General features: G+C 59.1%; 3 protein-coding genes across 3 annotated transcripts; 2 read left to right on the top strand and 1 right to left on the bottom strand.

Annotated features, from left to right (window-relative positions):
* The first annotated feature begins 1,851 nt into the window (after nt 1–1,851).
* SLC17A7 (solute carrier family 17 member 7) lies at nt 1,852–11,987 on the top strand. The gene is made up of 12 exons (XM_055309464.1): nt 1,852–2,030; nt 5,787–6,039; nt 7,102–7,220; nt 7,516–7,630; nt 7,709–7,796; nt 7,952–8,038; nt 8,134–8,276; nt 8,844–8,993; nt 9,163–9,295; nt 9,956–10,066; nt 10,261–10,388; nt 10,578–11,987. The coding sequence occupies exons 1-12, from the start codon at nt 1,969–1,971 to the stop codon at nt 10,869–10,871; spliced, it is 1,683 nt and encodes a 560-aa protein (XP_055165439.1). The 5' UTR covers nt 1,852–1,968; the 3' UTR covers nt 10,872–11,987.
* Nucleotides 11,988–12,300: 313 nt separating this feature from the next.
* Nucleotides 12,301–14,602, bottom strand: GFY (golgi associated olfactory signaling regulator). Its single transcript, XM_055309465.1, has 3 exons — nt 13,423–14,602; nt 12,976–13,149; nt 12,301–12,500 (listed from the first exon to the last, which is right to left on the bottom strand). The coding sequence occupies exons 1-3, from the start codon at nt 14,600–14,602 to the stop codon at nt 12,301–12,303; spliced, it is 1,554 nt and encodes a 517-aa protein (XP_055165440.1).
* A 1,702-nt stretch (nt 14,603–16,304) lies between these two features.
* PTH2 (parathyroid hormone 2) lies at nt 16,305–18,103 on the top strand. Its single transcript, XM_055309466.1, has 3 exons — nt 16,305–16,382; nt 17,243–17,370; nt 17,888–18,103. The coding sequence occupies exons 2-3, from the start codon at nt 17,246–17,248 to the stop codon at nt 18,060–18,062; spliced, it is 300 nt and encodes a 99-aa protein (XP_055165441.1). The 5' UTR covers nt 16,305–16,382; nt 17,243–17,245; the 3' UTR covers nt 18,063–18,103.
* Nucleotides 18,104–18,383: the final 280 nt, after the last annotated feature.

Here is an 18,383-nt window from a genome sequence, read left to right on the forward strand (position 1 = left end):
AGAGAACTACAACTCCTAGCAGCCCTCGGTGAGCGCGGCTCTTCCGAAGCAAACGGTGAGGTCCAGTGGCCGCTGGGACTTGTAGTTCACACAGGGACCCTCCGTGGGAGGCCGAGAAACTCATTCCCAGGTCCCCAAAAAAGTATGAAGCTGGGTCCTTTCCGCCTTCTTCGGTCTCCATGGTGATGATTCCGACGAAGGCCCGGGATTTGGCAGCGGCCGAGGCTCCCCTCCTACTCCCTCCTCTTCACCATCTGCTCCACCACACCTGGCCCGGAGCCGCGGCCGCCGCCTCCGCACCCGCGCCGGGGACTCTGCCGCCACAGGGTGGCGCTCGTGGACGGCTCCGCGGGCTACTCCTCCCTCAGACCCAAGAGTCCGGGTCTCCAGTCCCTCCTGCCTCAGACCCTGGGGTCGCAGCCCCCAGCCACACCCTACCTGAGAATCCGGGGATTTCGCAAACGGGCAAAATTGCGAGACCCAGAGACACAAACGGGGACAAGGCGTGAAACGGGAGGCCGTGGTGGGCAGTGACTGCTGAGCCACTGGGTCCGTGGCGCCCGCCTGCCGCGCCGGCTGCTCCCTCCCAACCCCCTTGAGGGCTTATGCCACATCATGAAAATTTAATCCCAAATGCATTTGCGGCCCGACTCAGGGAGGTGGTGAGGAAAGCAGCGCACCCTCCTGGGGCTTGGATCTGGAGGGGAACTCAGCGCTGGGGAGCATGGCGGGCTGGGGTGGCGAAAGGAGCAGAGGCAGGACCTACCTGTCCGCCAGAACCCGAGAAATAGTCTGGGTTCAATCCCCAAGGGCAGGGCTGGCAGAGATGGAGTAAGAGGGCGGGGCCAGCCCCCAGCAGGAGGGGATACAACGGGGGCGGGGGCAGGGAAAGAACCTGGGGGGCGGTGGAGACTGAACTCGGACAGATTCCAGGGGAAGGGGGCAAAAATTAGGGCAGGGACAGATCCCAAGGGAGGGGTGAGAACTCAAGGGGCAGGAAGAGTACTCGGGAGAGAGGGACAAACCCCAAAGGGCCATACAGATTCCAGGGTGGTTGGGAATTATGGGGCTCGCTACTGGGGTCGGGTGTGGAACTATCAGGGCTGGAACTTAGAGGGGAAAGAAATCCAGGACGAAGGAACCGGGGAGGGGGGGCACGCACCCCGAGGAGAAATAGAACTGGAAGGGGATAGAATTTTAAAAAGATGGAAACAGGTGAATGAAGTCAAGAGGGAAGAAACCGGATGAGGGAAGAACTAGAAGGGACGATGGGTGGATCGAAATGCGGGTCGGATTTCGGGGGGAGAGGGAAAGAATCCCCTGAATGAGAAAAGCACCCTCTGGATGAGGAAGTTGGAACTGAGGATGGTGCGGGATGGATGGGGATGGAAATCGGGGGGGCGGGATGTGGAACTGGAGGGCACAGAAAATCGCAGGGGTAGGGCTGGGAGGATGAAAACGCAGGAGATGGAACCGTAGGGGACGAGAACGCAAGGACGAAATTAGGGCGAACTAAAAAGGAGAGGGAAACCTCAGGTGGACAAGAGAGCTCGGGAGGAGAGAAAAGGGATAGAAGGAGCTGGGGGGTGGGGATGGAGGACGGGGGTAGTAACTCCGGGAAGGGAGAGAATTGGGGCGATGCAACTCACGGGAGCGAGTTCAGAGCCCAGAGGCGTGGCCTTGGAATGGAAGGGCGGGGACAGAGCGGAGCTGAGGGCTGCGAGGGGCGGGGCCAGAACCATATGGGCGTGGTCTGTCACGGGTGGGCGGGGCCTAGCAGCCGCCCGCCCCGCCCCCGACGCTGAGTCCCGCTACAGCCCCTAGGCAGCCAGCACACGCAGCCTCCTTCCCCCCCGAGCGGAGCTGCGGGGCCGGCCGGGCCGGGGCGGACCCCGGGAACCCGGACGCGGCCGCCCGGGCCCGCGGGCGGGGGGATTGGCAGGGGGACCGGCGGCAGGGGCAGCCACCATGGAGTTCCGTCAGGAGGAGTTTCGGAAGCTAGCGGGTCGTGCCCTCGGGAGGCTGCACCGGTGAGCGTGGTGAGGGTCCTGGGCGGGGAAGAGCCCGAGTGTCCGACGAGGGCACACATTCCCACCTGAGCCTAGACGGACAGATGGACAGGCTATACTCGTGGATGGGGGTTCCACCCATCTGTCCGGTTTTCTCCCTTCTTTTCCTCCCGTACCCTCTCCCTGGTCCGGTCTCATCCATCATCTCGTTCATTTTTCTGCCCCACCCCATCCCAGACTCTTTCCTTTTTTCCCTTGGACCGCTTATCTCCTTCTCTTTGGGTCTCTAACCCCCTTCCCCACTTTTGGGTCTCTTCTCTTCACTTCTCTTCACTCTGCCTCTTTTTGTCGGACCTCTGCCCCCTCTGTGGGTCTCTGACCCTCCCCCCCTTTCGGATGTCTGTTGCCCTCGCTCTGGGTTTTTATCCCCCACCCTGGGTGTCTCCATCTTCCTGTGTCTTCTCAGTTTCCACCTCTCAGAGAGTTTAATCTGAAGCTAAAGCGGATTGGGGCCCATTGGTCCTTGTCCTTGAGGAGAGCTAAGCTGGGAGGGGAAGCAGGGTATCCTGGGTCTCTGGAGGAGAAAGAAGTTGCAGGCCAGAAATTAGGCTCCTGGGGTATGGCAGATTTTCCAGAGGATATAGGTTAGAGAGAAGAAGGACTTCCTTTCATCCAGGGAGATGACCCCAGTGACCTGGGTGTCTCCAGGGCAGTCTGAACACCTCCCCACCCCAGCCTCTCACCCCCAACCCCATCCCTGGCTCCAAGTCAGAGAAATTACTCAGCTGCGGAGAAGCCTAAAAATATCTGGCCACAGTGCAGGGAGGAGATGGCCCCATCAGCACCATGCCCCTGCTGCCATTCCCTTGGACCCTGTCCCCTTGGCCCCGACCTCATCTTTAGTTGACCCTTTGTCCATCTCCCTAGACCATGCAAGTCCTCTGAGACAAACACTAGTCCTGCTCACTGCAGGTCACCTCCTAGCTCCATAGGTCTCCCACCCTCTAGGAACTGGAGGGATGGGAGTAAGCTGGACAGAAGGGAGGGGGCAGGAGGATGATGCAGTGGGGAGGGGAGAGTGGAGATAACCTTACCCCTTCTCTTCCTAATCTTCCAGCCCCTCCCCACCCTTTTTCTCGCCTCCTTTCACGAGTTTCTCAAAATACATCAGTGCGAAGTCAGGAGAGGGAGAGAGACGTGCTGATGGAGGGGGCTGGAAGGAGGGTGGTGGCAGGAGGGATGTGTGCCTCAGGCCCCCTCCCTCAGTCCCTGCTTCTCAGTTTCTCATCTGTGTCTGGGTTTCTCTCCTCTGTGCCTTCACCTCTCGAGCTGCCTCCTGAGCCCCTGGAGACCCCAGAGCTCAGAGCTCCCACCAGGCCATGCACCAAAGAGCTGGAGTTTGAGAAGAACACTGCGTCTGAACCTTGCAGTTCACTCTGATAGTTGGACAGAGACAGGAATGCCCCGTGTTGGACATAGCGCCCTGATTCCATTGAATCCTTTAGACAAAGCTGGGGAAACTGAGGCTCAGTTTGAGAAGAGGGAGAAATCCATGGATAAATACAAGTGCCATCATCTTTTGAGGCTGGTTTCCTCAAGATACAGGATCCCAGAGTGGGTGGGGAACTCTCTCAGCCCAGGAAACAGATGTTAACCCAGAGCCACCTGTGATCAGGACCTGGGAGGAAGGGGGATGCAGGAGAGACAGGAGCCAATGTGCCTCCTTTCAGAGAGCCAGGCCTTGGATGGGGCAATACTGGGGGCCAGGAAACCATCAGGATCCACTACGACTTTGGAGTGTGACCTTGGACATGCTACTCCTGCTTTCTGAACCTCAGTTTTTCCTTAGGTGTATAATGGGAAGAGTACCCAGGGACATAAAGGCAGGCCTGGGGGGAAGGGGGAGCGGACAGATAACCCCAGAGGAGCAAACACAGAGGCCCAGAAAGATTGCGACACCTCCATTTTGGTGCACTGCTTCCTAAGCGCGGCTTCTCCTCCTCCAGTCCTCAGACTTGAGTTCCAGGCACCCAGGAAGGGCAGGAGGACCTCCCTCGAGGCTCTCCTGTCTCTGTTCCTGTCTTCTGGGAAGCCCTTGGGCCAATCCTCCCTGGTTCTCTTATCCCAAGATGATCAGTATCACCTGGAAGTTCCCTCATTGATTGTAACCTCACATTCTACCCCTGCCCCCATTTTATAGATGGGGGATCCCGGAGCCCCATGCCACATCCCATTTACAAAGCCTTGGTCAGAGATCTGACACACTGGAGTATGAACCACGGAGTATCAAATTTCAGGGGCTGCCATCACCTCCTGAGTTTCAGGGTCAAATAGCACCTGATAGCGGCCTGGGTCAAAGTCTAATCGCACTGACCAAGTCTAATCACACTGGTGGCCCATTCTGATGTGGGGTGGGGGGCAGTCCCTACCACCTTGCACTTTCATTCTGGGTCATCTATTCCCACCTTCCCCTGGCTTTCATTCCTCCTCCCTCCTAGGTTCTGTCCACTCCCCCAGTCTCTTTTTCCAACCCCTGTTTCTTAGCCGCCCCCCCTGCCCCCCCAACCTCCTTAAGTTCTAGGATGGGAAGGGTGGCTGTATTCTCTCATCTCTTCCACCCTCCTCCCCCCCAGACCGTCTGGCTGTTCTTTCCTCCCCCGTCCCAGTCTCCCTCGCCTCCATCTGTTCTAGCCCCTTCCTGGGATCCAGCCCGATCCCCTGGCTGCGTACCCGCCTCAGAGAGGGGCCGCATCTCACAAATCACGTCCCCAGCTTGTCTCTCCTCTGTCCTCCGGTCTCTCCATCTTTCAGTGTTCTGGGTCTCTGCATCTATGTCTTCTCTTTCAGGTTACTGTCTCCACCCATGTTAAAGCCTCTGCTCCCCTCTCATCTCTCATCTCTGTCGCCCTCTTCCTTTTGGGTCTTTCCACACCTGTTTCAGGGCACCTCTTTTTCCCAGCAGCCTCTCTCTGGGTGTGAGGTGGCTCTCCAAATACCCTCCGTCATCACAGACTCAATCCTGGTTCCAGAACGGGCGGGGGCGAGAGCCTCGCTGGGGACTGAGCCAATCCCCCTACCAGGGCCATCTGTCCCTTGCCAGGACACCACTTGCCACTCCCCCTCCCTACCCTCTAGCTGACAGCCTGAACTCAAGGTTCCCCAGGGCTGTCTGGCTGGGCTGCTGGACTCCAGGGAGCCTGACTTCTCTCCACCCTCAGGGAGTGGGCTTCCCGTGTCCAAAGGGAGTCGACTGCATGTCTGCCCCACACCTGGGTCCTGGAAGCAGGGAAGGGAATGCCACAGGGGGCAGGGGAGGAGGGCGGTCGGTGTATATATAGCAGACGTGGCTGAGAAGCATCTGTTCTTTTGACACCTTTGCTGAAGCATTTCCTTAGTGCCTTTTGCTTCCTCAAATAGACTCATATATGGGAGAAGGAGCCCGAGAGAGTCTCTGGGCCTTGGGGTGGGGACTGGGGCAGAGGCCCTTGAATCACAAAGTGTCTAAAACTCCTGAGTTGAGAGATAAAGCGGCTGAGGGAAAAGGGGATTGAGGGCTTCCACACCTGAGTCCACTGCAGCATGATTTCCTGGCCTGAAGGGGATGGAGAGAGGGGGTCCAGATTCCTGGATCCTGGGGGGAGATGGGAACTAGGGGCTGGACTCCTGGGGAAGGAGGGAGTGAGGGGGAGTCTTGAAAAGCCCTGGACTCCTGTGTCATGGGGAGGAGGGGGCCAGGGACCTGGACTTAGGGAGTCTTTGACTCTTGCGGCCCTGCAGCCTTCTGGAGAAGCGGCAGGAAGGTGCAGAGACGCTCGAGCTGAGTGCTGACGGGCGCCCCGTGACGACGCAGACCCGGGACCCGCCGGTAGTGGACTGCACCTGCTTCGGTCTCCCTCGCCGCTACATTATCGCCATCATGAGCGGTCTGGGCTTCTGCATTAGCTTCGGGATCCGCTGCAACCTAGGCGTGGCCATCGTCTCCATGGTCAACAACAGCACGACCCACCGCGGGGGCCACGTGGTGGTGCAGGTAGTTGGGGGCGTGGCCCGGCGCGCGGGGGCCCACCTGCCCACTCCCGCTGATGACGTCACGTTCCGCCGGGCGAGGCCCCCTGCCGAGCCCCTTCCAACTCCAGCTTGAGCATCCTCGCGCAACTGTGCGCCCACTCTGGCTCTCCTCCGCCTCACGCCTCACGGCTCTCCCCTTCCTAAGCCCGGCCCTGATCTAAATGAAGCTCCGCCCCTGTTTATTTCAGGTCCCTGATTTCCAAATGCAGACTCTGCCCTGGCATTAGAGTTCCTACGTGCTGCCCCTGTTCCATTGTAGGCCTCCTAGCAACTTTGCTCCATCTGCCACCCACGCCTGTCCCGGTGTTACATCCTAATCCCAGTCCCCTCGCAGGCTCCACCCTGAATTTTGATCCGGGCTTTTCTGAAGTTTAGTCGCTGCTAAATCCTGCTTCATCTGCTCTGGCCTTTACCTAAAGCCCACCTTATCTCAGACTTTCTCCCTATTTTTAATTATTATGTTTTTAAAGATATAAAAATTTTAAGTAACCTTTATGCCCAAGGTGGGGCTCGAACTTACAACCCCAAGATCAAGAGTTGCATGCTCTACCGACTGAGCCACCTAGGCTTCCCACTTTCTCCTTATTTTAATTCCGTGTAGGCGGTGCCCTTGCCTCAGGAAAAATGTCTGATTTAGGCACTGGCCTACCTTGCCCCTTTGGCTACTTCCTGTCCCTGACTAGACCCCACCCAGTCACTCCGCAAACAGGTGATAAGTTGGTTAAGAGAAGTAAGTGGAGACAGAGTCCCCACCCTATTGATGGGCCCCTCCACATTCAAAGAAGGCACCGATGCAAGGAAGCAGGCAGAGCTAGGCTTTTAGGCAGCGACAGGTCCCGTTGCTAGGGTAGGGCAGCCCTGGCAGCCTGGGTGAGCAGAATAGGGAGGACGACTTGGCAGGGGTTTGGGCGCAAGAGGGGTCCTTGTTGTTGATTGGCTGAGGGCTGAAATATCTTTGCGCTGATTGGGGGAGGGGTAGAGCCTGGGGTCCGGCCTCTGGATTGATGTGCCTTTTGGCCCGCAGAAAGCTCAATTTAACTGGGATCCAGAGACTGTTGGCCTCATACACGGCTCCTTTTTCTGGGGCTACATTGTCACCCAGATTCCTGGAGGATTTATCTGCCAAAAATTCGCAGCCAACAGGTACAGGGCTGGGGTCCCGAGGTGGGCGGGAGCTACAAGTGTGTGGGTAGACTACAGGTGTGGCCTGGCATTTCGCGGCAGACTGGGAGGGAGAAGTGGAAGGAGCCTGAGTTCGGGGGCGGGGTCTTAGAGAAAGGCGGGACTTGTGGTTGTGGAAGGTGAGAGATACAAAGGAGGTGGGGGCAGGGGTCCTAGGGAAACACAAGGCCTGGTGCAGTGTGGGCAGAAAGAACAGAATCCTAGCTCTGGCGGGATAGCTGGACCCTGTTATCGTACTATGGACTCTTCCCACCAGGGTTTTCGGCTTTGCTATTGTGGCCACATCCACTCTAAACATGCTGATCCCCTCGGCTGCCCGAGTCCATTATGGCTGTGTCATCTTCGTGAGGATCCTGCAGGGGTTGGTAGAGGTAAAGCCCTGCTCCATATGATCCTGTGCCTATTCTGACTCAGCCTCTTCTCGTTGACTTTGGTTTTCTCCTTCCTAGGGGGTCACGTACCCTGCCTGCCACGGCATCTGGAGCAAATGGGCCCCGCCCTTAGAGCGGAGTCGCTTGGCAACCACAGCCTTTTGCGGTGAGAGGAAGGGGCTGGGATCCAGACTTTCGGGTCTAAGGGAGGAGGGACCGTGACCTGTACTTCTATGTCCCAGAATGGCAGGGGCTGGGAGGCCGCGTTCCCGGATCTGAGAATAGATGAGCCTGTTCTGCATCTTGCGTCCTCCCTCGCAGGTTCCTATGCTGGGGCGGTGGTCGCAATGCCCCTCGCCGGGGTCCTGGTGCAGTACTCAGGATGGAGCTCTGTGTTCTACGTCTACGGTGAGGGGCCCTGACGCCTGGGTCCGGGTGGCGCTGGGGCGGAGCGAGGCCTGTGGTCACTTCGCTTTCATCCCCCTCCTGACCCCACCCCCCAGGCAGCTTCGGGATCTTTTGGTACCTGTTTTGGCTGCTCGTCTCCTATGAGTCCCCGGCTCTGCACCCCAGCATCTCCGAAGAGGAGCGCAAGTATATCGAGGACGCCATCGGCGAGAGCGCCAAACTCATGAACCCAGTCACGGTCAGGGCCCAAGCCCGCCGGGGGTGGGTGGTGGGGTAAGGAAAGATATCCAGGCAGGGAGGCAGGAGAAAAGGGGGCTCCGAACCTCCACAGTGTGTAGATGGTGGTGGGTTCCTGTGGACTCTCAGAGGAGACAGGATGGGGAAGCGCAGTGGGCGGGGCTAGAATCCAGGAGGCGGAGCTAAAGCCCGGGGCGGGGTGGGGGGACGGATTAGCAGATGCTGAGGGCAGGAATAGGTAGCGAAGTGTCCAGAACCACTATGGGGCGTGTTTAAACCAGCAGAATCGGGATTAGAATGTGGGGAGTTTGTTTAGACCTTTGGGTGAGTGAGGCTGGAATTAGGGGGCATAATAGAACGGAAAGAGATTTCTGGGCTCACATTGATGGGTCTCTGAGGGTCATCGCGGGGTCCGGACCCTAGCAGCCCTAAAGCGTCACCATGAGGTTGGAAATCCTGGGTCTCTGTGGGACTATAATTGAGTCCCTGAAGGGACGAGGAGAGCGCCCCCCCCCCCCGGCCCCATCTGTATTTTAGCGGCCTCTCCTCTCCATTCCCCGCCCTGCAGAAGTTTAACACACCCTGGCGGCGCTTCTTCACGTCCATGCCAGTCTACGCCATCATCGTGGCTAACTTCTGCCGCAGTTGGACGTTCTACCTACTCCTTATCTCCCAGCCCGCCTATTTCGAAGAGGTGTTCGGCTTCGAGATCAGCAAGGTGGGGCCCGGGAAGGGAAGGCAGGGGGCGCTGCAGGGGGAGATGGAGCAGCCAGGCCTGGATCCCAAGAGGTTGGAACGGGGGACAGGGAGGAGCCAGAAGTGCAGGAACAGTGTGGAGAGGCCTGGCTGGGAGCCTCCGAGCCTCGCTCTGTACGCTCCTGGTGCAGGTGGGCCTGGTGTCAGCGTTGCCCCACTTGGTCATGACCATCATCGTGCCCATCGGCGGCCAGATCGCGGACTTCCTGAGGAGCCGCCGAATCATGTCCACCACTAACGTGCGCAAGTTGATGAACTGCGGAGGTGAGTGGGGCGGAGCCGAGAGCCGGTTACGGGACAGCCGGGCTGTGCGGCAGGACCCTGGGAGGACTGAAATGAGGTCAGGGGCGTGTCCAAAAAGGCGGAGCCGGGTTGAGGCGGTAGTGGATGGAATGGTCTCCCGCTGCCCTCTCGAGGCCCACCGGGTGGAAGGGCAGGGTGGGTGTGACGATCCGAGTGGGGCACCAGCGAGACCAAATTGGAACTGGCAGGACCGGGCCTACACGCGACTGGGCGCAGCGGGACCGGAACTAGGGGCTGTGCGAGGGGGGCACCCGGAGAGAAGAGGTCTGGGTGGCGCGGTGACTAATCAATGAGAACCGAGGGACGGTGCGTAAGGTGCAAGGGTGGGGCTCGGACTCTGCGTCTTCAGGGCGCGGCTTCATCAGGGAGTGGGGCCAAGGAGAGCCCAGCCGGGGCGGTGGGGACTCTTGTGCGCACGTGGTCAAGGACGTTAGGGAGGATTAGGGAGGTGGGGGTCGGGGTTAGGGTGGGCGCGGGCAGAATGAGGGATTAGGCAGGCTGAACCCGCACCAAGCCAGGGACGGGTGTAGTGGGGGGCGGCCTGGGGCGGATGGAGGCGGGCTGGAGAGGCGGTGTGGGGCGGCCGACGCTCAGATGACACGGTCGCCCGGCCCTCGGCAGGCTTCGGCATGGAAGCCACGCTGCTGCTGGTGGTCGGCTACTCGCACTCCAAGGGCGTGGCCATCTCCTTCCTGGTCCTCGCGGTGGGCTTCAGCGGCTTCGCCATCTCTGGTGAGAACCGCCTCCGCGCTTGGCGGACTCTGGACAGCTCTGTGGGGAACTTCCTGGCTCAGGAAGGTGGCCTGGAAAGAGCGGGAGGGACGGGGTGGGGGTGGGGTTTGCGATGGGGGGAGGAGGAGCGGCTCTGCAGGAGTCACTCGAGTGAGGTTCAATCGGGAGTGCCGCCTTCTGACTTGCCTCGCCAGGGTTCAACGTGAACCACCTGGACATCGCGCCGCGCTACGCCAGCATCCTTATGGGCATCTCCAACGGCGTGGGCACGTTGTCCGGCATGGTGTGCCCCATCATCGTGGGTGCCATGACCAAACACAAGGTCCGTGCGCTGGCCCCGACCAGCTCGCCCTCCCAGTTTGGGCTTCACCCTCGCTGGCCTCCATCCCTGCCCTCTCCTGGTCTCTTTCTGCTTCTCTCTGGACCTGTCTCCCTTGCTCTGCACTCAGTTTCTCGCTCCACCTTCTGTTTCTCTGTCCTCTGACCTCACTTCCCCCCTGTCCCTCCGCAGACTCGGGAGGAGTGGCAGTACGTCTTCCTAATCGCTTCTCTGGTGCACTATGGGGGTGTCATCTTCTACGGGGTCTTCGCTTCTGGAGAGAAGCAGCCGTGGGCCGAGCCTGAGGAGATGAGTGAGGAGAAGTGTGGCTTCGTTGGCCACGACCAGCTGGCTGGCAGCGATGAAAGCGATATGGAGGATGAGGCTGAGCCTCCTGGGGCTCCCCCCGCTCCCCCTCCTTCCTATGGGGCCACACACAGCACAGTCCAGCCCCCAAGACCCCCACCCCCTGTCCGGGACTACTGACCATGTGCCTCCCACTGAATGGCAGTTTCCAGGACCTCCATTCCACACATCACTGGCCTGAGTGGCTGTCAAGGAATCCCAGTTCTCTCTGTCCTGCTGCAGGCCTAAGAAGCACTCGCCCTCTTCCCCAGTGCTGTCAAATCCTCTTTCCTTCCCGATCACCTCTCAGGGGTAGTGAAGCTGCAGACTGGCAGTTTCGAGAATACCCAAATTCTCCTAAAGGTTTTCCTTCTCCACTTGTTCTGCCTCAGTGGTTTCAAACCCTCCTTTCAGGGCTTTATTTGAATGGACAGTTCAATCTTTTACTCTCTTGTGGTTTTGAGGCACCCTTCCGTCAACCTCTCCTTGAACCCCTGGGACTCTCGGGCTAACCCCTGAGACCACTCAGCCTTCCTCGCCTTTCAGAAGAAACATTCAAGGTCTTCCTCGAGAAATGACAAACCTCTCCTGATTCCATTTTGCATTTCCCAGGTTGGTTTAACCAACTGTCCATCCCCGCCATTCTAGGGATCGATTTTCACCAGCGTTTCTGAGGGAGAATGGCAGTTTCAAGACACCCCCCCACTGCCCCACCTCCCCTGCCCCTTCCCTCCACCAGCAGATGCTGCTGAAGCACCAAATTTCCCAAGACCTTCTCCCTAGCTTAGCACAATGTCTAGGGAAACCAGACGGTGGTTTTAACATTATGCCTCTTTCCACCCCCATGCACTTTTTCTGACACGTTTTCAGGTCTGAATAGTGGCTGCTCAAGTCCATTAACTCAATGGTGTGAAGCCACCATTATTGAACTTCCCCGTGGTGGTTTCAAGATGCCCCTCTTCCCCCTAATTCCTTGCACTTTATTCTCCTGGGTGGTTCTGAACTACTCTTGTTTTCTCAGTGGCCATTTGTTGTGTCCCTCAGGGGCTAAATGACTCAAAATCTGGGATCCCCCTCTCAGACTCCCTTGTTTCGACCAAGAATTTGGGGAGCATATGCAGGAGGAGTCACAGAATCCCAGGAAAGGGAATGGGGCTGGGGGAGAGGGATGTTTTTCCCTGGAGCAGGGTTGTGTCTTTGTGTCTCTGTGACTGTAAATCCTGCCCTGCCCCACTCCCAATAAAATGCTTTGGTGTACACACTCAGTAGTCATTGGCGGTGGCCGTCACAGGAGCCTGGGCCCCCAGCTTCCTCCTCCCTGGGCCCCAAAGTCCTAAGACCCCCGCCCCCTCCTCTCCCAGGACGCAAGCCAGAGTAGGGGCCCAGCCGTGGGAACACTTGATTTATTCGGCCTCAAACGGTGTTCTCCGGTCACAGCGAAAGCGTCTTGGTGTGTTGGACCTCCTATCCAAGAGGACTAACTATGTAGCAAAGCATGCCAGGAGGACAGGACCTCTGGGTCCTTCCTCCGTCTGGGGATGGCGCAGGTCTGGCAGGACGCGAGTGGGGCTTACACGAAGTTGTTGGGTAGCGTGGCGGGGGAGAGCGGCTCCAGGCTCTGGGGGCGGTTTCCGCGGGGCGGCGGGGGCAGCTTGGGTGGCAGCGGGGGAGTGGGTGGCGGCTGTTTGGTGGCGATGTGTGAAGGGACCCAGGCATCCGGGGCATAAAAATAGAGGTCGTAGGGGTCCTTCGGGGCTTCCAAGTGCATAACTGTGGGAGCAAAGGGGCGAGGTCATCCCCAGGCCGACCAGGGCCTGATCCCTGTGCTGCGTCGCTGGCCAATGAGGAGGCGGGAAGGAGGGTTCCGACCGCTCATTGGAAAGGGGTTTTCAAATCAAAGGGCGAGGCACCCAGAACCGAAGGGGGCGTGGCTTCCGGGCCACAGGGGCGTGGCCTGCCGCGGAGGGGCGTGGCGTACGGACTCCGCGAGGAGGGGAAGGGGCGGGGCTTTGGGGGACCCTCCGCTCTCCAGCTGTTGCAATTCCCAGCAGGGGCTGGAGGCGGCGCTGGACCGCTTGGAGGGATTTCGGAGAACTGGGGGAAGGATCATGGAGGGATCCCGGCTTCTACTGATCTTGGATGGAGGACCTGTACTTTTTGGCAGGGCGCCCTAAGGCGCCAGGCGAAACAGCGTTAAGGAAACACGCAGTCATTCAAGGGGAGGGACGTTGTGAGGGTCGCTCACCCGGTTCATCTCCGTCGTTTGGAAGGCGGTGGTGTGCGAAGGGCCGGTGTCGAGCCGCCCGGCGGTAGAGACACCACAGCAGCAGGAAGATGCCGATCAGCAGTCCGGTCCCGGCGAGGAATAGGCAGAGGGCCCCGCCCGCCGCGCCCCGGGGGCGCCCCACCAGGGTCAGGCCTGAAGGACGAGGGCCCAGGAATTGAGCAACCTAAACTCCCAGCCCCGTCTTCCCGAGACCCAAAAACTCGGCCCCCACTCCTTCCACTCTCAGACCCCACATGACAGCCGTCAGCACCCTCCTGCCTCGGACTAAGGAGCGGGGTTTGCAGTCCGCCCTCCCGGAGACCCAGGAGTCCCGACCCCCAGCCCCCTCCACTCTCAGACCCAGGAGTCCAGGACCCCCAGCCTCCTCCTCCCTCAGACCCAGGAGTCCGGGTCCTGGCCCCTCACCAGTCTCCTCCACTCGTTCCACCACGATGATAGTGCTGACTCTATCACCTCGGCTGCGCCGCTGGGGGGCCCGTGGAGTGGCAGGGGCCGGCCAACTGGGGGACCCCAGTGGAGCAGGGGGGCCCGCAATCCGGGCTGAGGGAAAAAAGGCGTCAGGCCCTTTAGAGCTAGAATTTGGGGAGGCTTTTGGCTCAACTGCCTCAGGAGAATCTGAGGTGGGCAATTTAAGGGAGTCAGGCTGGGTGACTGCAGAGGTTTCTGATTTGGGACTCAAGGACAGCTCATCTAGGGCAGATGTTTTGTCCTTGAAAGATGTACTCATTTCTGGTTGAGGACTGGCAGAAATCTCAGGGTCAGAGGTCATGGGGTTGTCTGTTGCATCTTGGTAGTGGGTTGTGGGGGATTCTGTTTGGGGAATTTTAGTGGGGCTGGGGTTATGGGTTACATGGGATTCTGGGTGGGGGATTTCAGTAGAGTCCAGATGGAGAGTCTGGAGAAATTCAGAGTTTGGGATTTCAGTGATGTTAGGATTATGGGTTTCTGGAGATTTAGGGTGAAGAATCTTGGTGGGGTCAAGATGTGGGGTCTCAGGGACTTCTGCATGTGGGATTTTGGTGGAATTAAGTTTGGGAATCTCTGAGGATTCTTGGTGTGAAGTTTGGTTAGGGTCAGGGCTTGGGGTCTCAGGAAATTCTGGGCGTGAGGTTTTGGAGGGATTAGGTTTGAGGGTCTCAGGGGATTCTGAGTGTGGAATATCAGTCGGGTCAAGTTTGGGGATCTCAGAAGGTTCTAGAAGGGTCATTTTGGAGGGGCTAATTTTGGGGGTCTCCAGAGAGTCTGCTATTGAGGTGTTGAGTGAGTTAGATTTAGGGCTCTCAGAAGACTCTGGGTGTGGGATTTCTCCCAGGTCATGGTTGGTAGTCTCGGTGAAGTCCAGGCGGGAAGGCTCAGGGGAAACGGCATGAGGTGATTTGGAGGGCTCAGGATAAGCAGTCGCAAGAGAATCAGGGTTAGGCTGGTCTTGAGTGGAATTCTCAGAAGCAGGAGAGGAGGTCTGAAAAGGGTGGCCCATCTCTGGGAAGTCGGGGACTGTAAGCGGCGAGGCCGAAGGGTCAGCCTTGGAACCCAGCCAGGCGAGGAGGAAGACGAGGAGGAGGAAGATCGGGCCGAGGGATTTCATAGCTCTGGGAGACGTTTATAGCTGCGGGGGAGCGGGAAGGAAGGGGTTAAGGTTGGAAGCCTCCCGGGAATCCTCCCCGAGCCCCGAGGCCACGCCCACACCCGGAGGCCACGCCCACTGGTCCCCAGGTGGGCCACAATCCTGCCCAGAATGGCGCCCGGGAAAGGAGGGGAACCCAGCTGCAATACCCTGAAGGCTGTGAGGCGGTAGCCGCCGTAGCTAAAGGGGACTGAGGCGCGGGGCTTCTTGGGAGCCGTAGTTAGTTTCTTTATCTGTTTCCCCGAGGGGGGGTCCCAGAAAAATTGGGAAAGACTGACCTCTCCAAGCTCTCAGACCTTCCCCACTTCTATTGCAGAGGGTGTAGACTTCCAAGAGGACATAGGATCCCTTCCTCTCTTAGGGCTCCGGGGACCCCTTCCCTGCACAGTTGTTTACAGCAGAGGAGGTTCAGAAGGAATGACTGGGGGCTGGGGCCCTGAAATGCCTGAATCTGAGGGAGAAGGGAGACTCTTGGGACCTGGGCGAGAAGGCTGCTGGGGGTTCACCCCAGTTTCCAGAGGGTGGAGGGTACTGTGGGTCTAAATTCCTGGTTCCTTTGAGAGGAGAGGTGTGATGGCTCAGATGCCACGAATTTTGAGGGAGCAAGCTTAGGGGGGCTGGATTACAGGGGAGGAAGGAGACTGGAGGCTTGAACTCTAGAGAACTGGGCATTCTGACTCTTGGGTCCTCAGCAGATAGCAGAGTGAGGTTCTGGATTCCTCTGCCTGGAGAGCAAGTGTGGGGCAGGACTCTGGTCCCTCTGTTTATTGAGGATGGAGCTGAGATCCTAGGCTCTTATGACTGATCTGGGGCAGAAACACCTCCATCTGTGCTGAGGTGGAGGTGAGGGTGGCAGATATCTGGATAGGACAAGGTCACTTGGGGCCTGGGGTCTCTTACCTGCTCAATGAGGTCCAAGATAACAGCAGGTGAACAGAGCTGGATGCAGAGATCGATGAACGCTGCAGAATGGTTCCGGGCGGGGTGGCAGGAGGTAGGGTCTCAGGGGTGCAGGTGACCAGGTGACGCACCTGACCCTCTCCCTGGGGATCCTGGGAGCCTGGCTACAGGCTTGTGCTCTTAAAGGGACAGAGATAAAGAACATCATCTCTGGAATGGGGGAGGGAGTTGGGGATTGGATCATATCTATTTGGTGGAGGGATGTGGCTCAACCAAGCTCTCTTTTCTTTGAAACCAGGGGTCCAGGGGTACCTGGGTGGCTCAGTCGGTTAAGCGACTGTGTTAGGCTCGTGTCATGATCCTGGGGTCCTAGGATTGAGCCCTGAGTCTGGTTCCCTGCTCAGCGGGAGCCTGCTTCTCCCTCTCCCTCTGCTGCTCCTCTTGCTTGAACTCTGTCAAATAAATAAATAAAATCTTAAAAAAAGAAAAGAGAAAAGAAAAGAAGCCAGGAGTCCAAAGCTATCTGCCATCTCCTCCATGCAAACCCAAGGGTCTAGATCCCTGATGCCCTCTTACTTCCAGATCCAGGAATCTGGGCCTCCAGGTCTCTTCCTCGGATCCAGGAACCCAGGTTCCCAGGCCCTTCCTCTCTGGGGAACTAGGAGTCCAGGGGCCATGTCTTGCCAGTCACACTCAGATTGCTACTGGCCCTTGGTACTTCCTAACCTTGGCCTACCTCCCTCGCAGTGTGGAGAACACCCTCCTCAGAGCCAGTGTCCGGTGGACGGGCCTTCACAACACCACCAAACTACTCCCCTGGAAGCCTTAGACCCTCCACAAGGTAGCTTGGGGGCCCGGGTCTGTCTCTCCCCTCTTTGCAGTCTTGTTCGCCACTTTATTTGCCTTCACCCCCCTACCCCTGTGCCCCATATCCTTTGCCTTCTCCTGCTTTCCCCCCTTCCATCTCTCACTCTTATCTTTCTGGTTCCCTGCTGCCTGGATTAATCTCTGGGCATCGCTGTGCTGGCTGTCTGTTCTTCTATCTCAGGTCTTTCTCAGAGCCTCCTCCCTCCATCTCTAGCTGGTTCTTTCTCTTCTTCCCCACTCCTCTCTTCCTTCCTCTTCTTTCCTTCTTCCTCTCTTGCTCCCATTCTTCCGCTGGGCCCTTTCCTCTGTCACTCTGTCTTTGTCCTTCCCTCTCGTGGTTACTTCATCTGTGTGTCTCTGCTTCTCCCCGACAGTCCCTCTTCTGTTGCTTTCTCTTTTTCTCTGTGTCTCTGGCTTCTGCTCTGCCGGTCCCTCTGCCGGTCTCTATTTTTATCCCTCTGACACACCTCCTGTCCACTTTGTCTGTCTGTCTCTCCCCCTCTGCTTCCCCTCGGGTCCCTGCTCCTGGTCCCAATTAGTTGGTGGCTGCGAAGGCAGAGGCAGGGCCCCCACTCCTGGCTCCTCATTACCGCTGGCGGCTCCTAATGAGCCTGGTTGGGGGGGGGGCTGACCCGGCGCCCCCAGCCCCCTGGTCTGCGTCACTGCCCGCTGCGGGGGTTGTGGAGACGATATAAGGGGGCTGCAGCCTGGCGGGCCGAGCCCACTGCGCGATAGCCAGCCCTGCAAGCGGGCTCAGGAGGTGGGTGGGGGTGGGGGTCTGGGGTCCGGGGCCAGGTCGTGGGCCTCACTGAGCTCTTCTCTGTCTTTCCACAGGTGATGGAGACCCGCCAGGTGCCCAGGAGCCCCCGGATGCGGCTGCTGCTGCTGCTGCTGCTACTGCTGGTGCCCTGGGGCCACCGCTCAGCCTCAGGAGTCGCCCTGCCCCCCGCTGGGGTCCTCAGGTACGTGCGGCGCCCCGGGACACCCAGGGAGGGGCGGGGATCCGGAGAGAGACCCAAAGAGAGACGGGGCCCAGAGACGAGAGAGAGAGAGAGAGAGAGAGAGAGAGAGAGAGAGAGAGAGAGAGAAGAGAGAACCAGGGGTAGAGAGAGGTGGAGTGTGGGCAGGGGATCCGCACGGGAAAAAGGTGCAAAAAGATCCCGAGAAAGGCGTTGAGAGATTTGAAAGGAGCCGAAGCAGCGGTGGACTCGTTCCTTGAGCAAAGTTTATTGGGTCCTTCGTGGGTGTCGGGCCGCGCGCTTAGCGTTGGGGGGGACGCCTGCCTCGGGGAGCTTCGAGCCGGGTGAACAGAGACTCGTGCAGAGGGAGACGGGGTGGGGTGGTGATGGTGGGGACAGTCACCGAGCCACTCTGCAGACGGCGCAGGGACAGGGCTTCGAGTTAGACCGTGGGGGGTGGGGTACAGGTGGCGGCGGGCGGGCGGGACCGCGGTGACCGCATCTCTCCGTCTCCTCGCAGCCTCCGCGCCCCCGGCCGGGCCTGGGCGGGACCGGCCACCCCGCTGTCGCGGCGGAGCCTGGCGCTGGCGGACGACGCGGCCTTCCGGGAGCGCGCGCGGCTGCTGGCCGCCCTCGAGCGCCGCCACTGGCTGAACTCGTACATGCACAAGCTGCTGGTGCTGGACGCGCGCTGAGCGCCGCGCTCGCCTCCCCTCAATAAAGATCCTACCCCAGCGCTCGGGTCTCCGCCTCCTTCCTGCGCCCCGGGGCGGGGTGTGTGTGTGCGGGATCCAGGGGCGGGGCTTGCGTCGCCACTACCGCGTCTCTCGTTCCCTCAGTTCCCTCTCTCGAGATATTCTCTCCTCGTCCCATTTTTTCCCAATTATCTTTCCCTCCCTACACTCGTATTCTGCGTTTCTGCTCTGCGCCCCCTCCATGCCCCAGCACTGTCCCCTCCGCTCACTCCGTGCCTCTGTCCCTCCCCACCCGCACCTCTGCTCCAACCCCACCTGCAG

This window comes from Nyctereutes procyonoides, unplaced genomic scaffold, assembly GCF_905146905.1.
Source record: "Nyctereutes procyonoides isolate TBG_1078 unplaced genomic scaffold, NYPRO_anot_genome, whole genome shotgun sequence".
Lineage (NCBI taxonomy): Eukaryota > Metazoa > Chordata > Mammalia > Carnivora > Canidae > Nyctereutes > Nyctereutes procyonoides.

Excerpts from the sequence above, each read along its gene's own strand:
- SLC17A7 (XM_055309464.1), top strand. The coding sequence starts at position 1,969 with ATGGAGTTCCGTCAGGAGGAGTTTCGGAAGCTAGCGGGTCGTGCCCTC. Across the intron at positions 7,631-7,708 it reads TCCTGCAGGGGTTGGTAGAG|GGGGTCACGTACCCTGCCTG; the intron begins GTAAAGCCCTGC and ends TCTCCTTCCTAG. Across the intron at positions 10,067-10,260 it reads CAGCGGCTTCGCCATCTCTG|GGTTCAACGTGAACCACCTG; the intron begins GTGAGAACCGCC and ends TTGCCTCGCCAG.
- GFY (XM_055309465.1), bottom strand. The coding sequence starts at position 14,602 with ATGAAATCCCTCGGCCCGATCTTCCTCCTCCTCGTCTTCCTCCTCGCC. Across the intron at positions 13,150-13,422 it reads GGAACGAGTGGAGGAGACTG|GCCTGACCCTGGTGGGGCGC; the intron begins GTGAGGGGCCAG and ends CTCGTCCTTCAG. Across the intron at positions 12,501-12,975 it reads AAACGACGGAGATGAACCGG|TTATGCACTTGGAAGCCCCG; the intron begins GTGAGCGACCCT and ends TTGCTCCCACAG.
- PTH2 (XM_055309466.1), top strand. The coding sequence starts at position 17,246 with ATGGAGACCCGCCAGGTGCCCAGGAGCCCCCGGATGCGGCTGCTGCTG. Across the intron at positions 17,371-17,887 it reads CCCCCCGCTGGGGTCCTCAG|CCTCCGCGCCCCCGGCCGGG; the intron begins GTACGTGCGGCG and ends GTCTCCTCGCAG.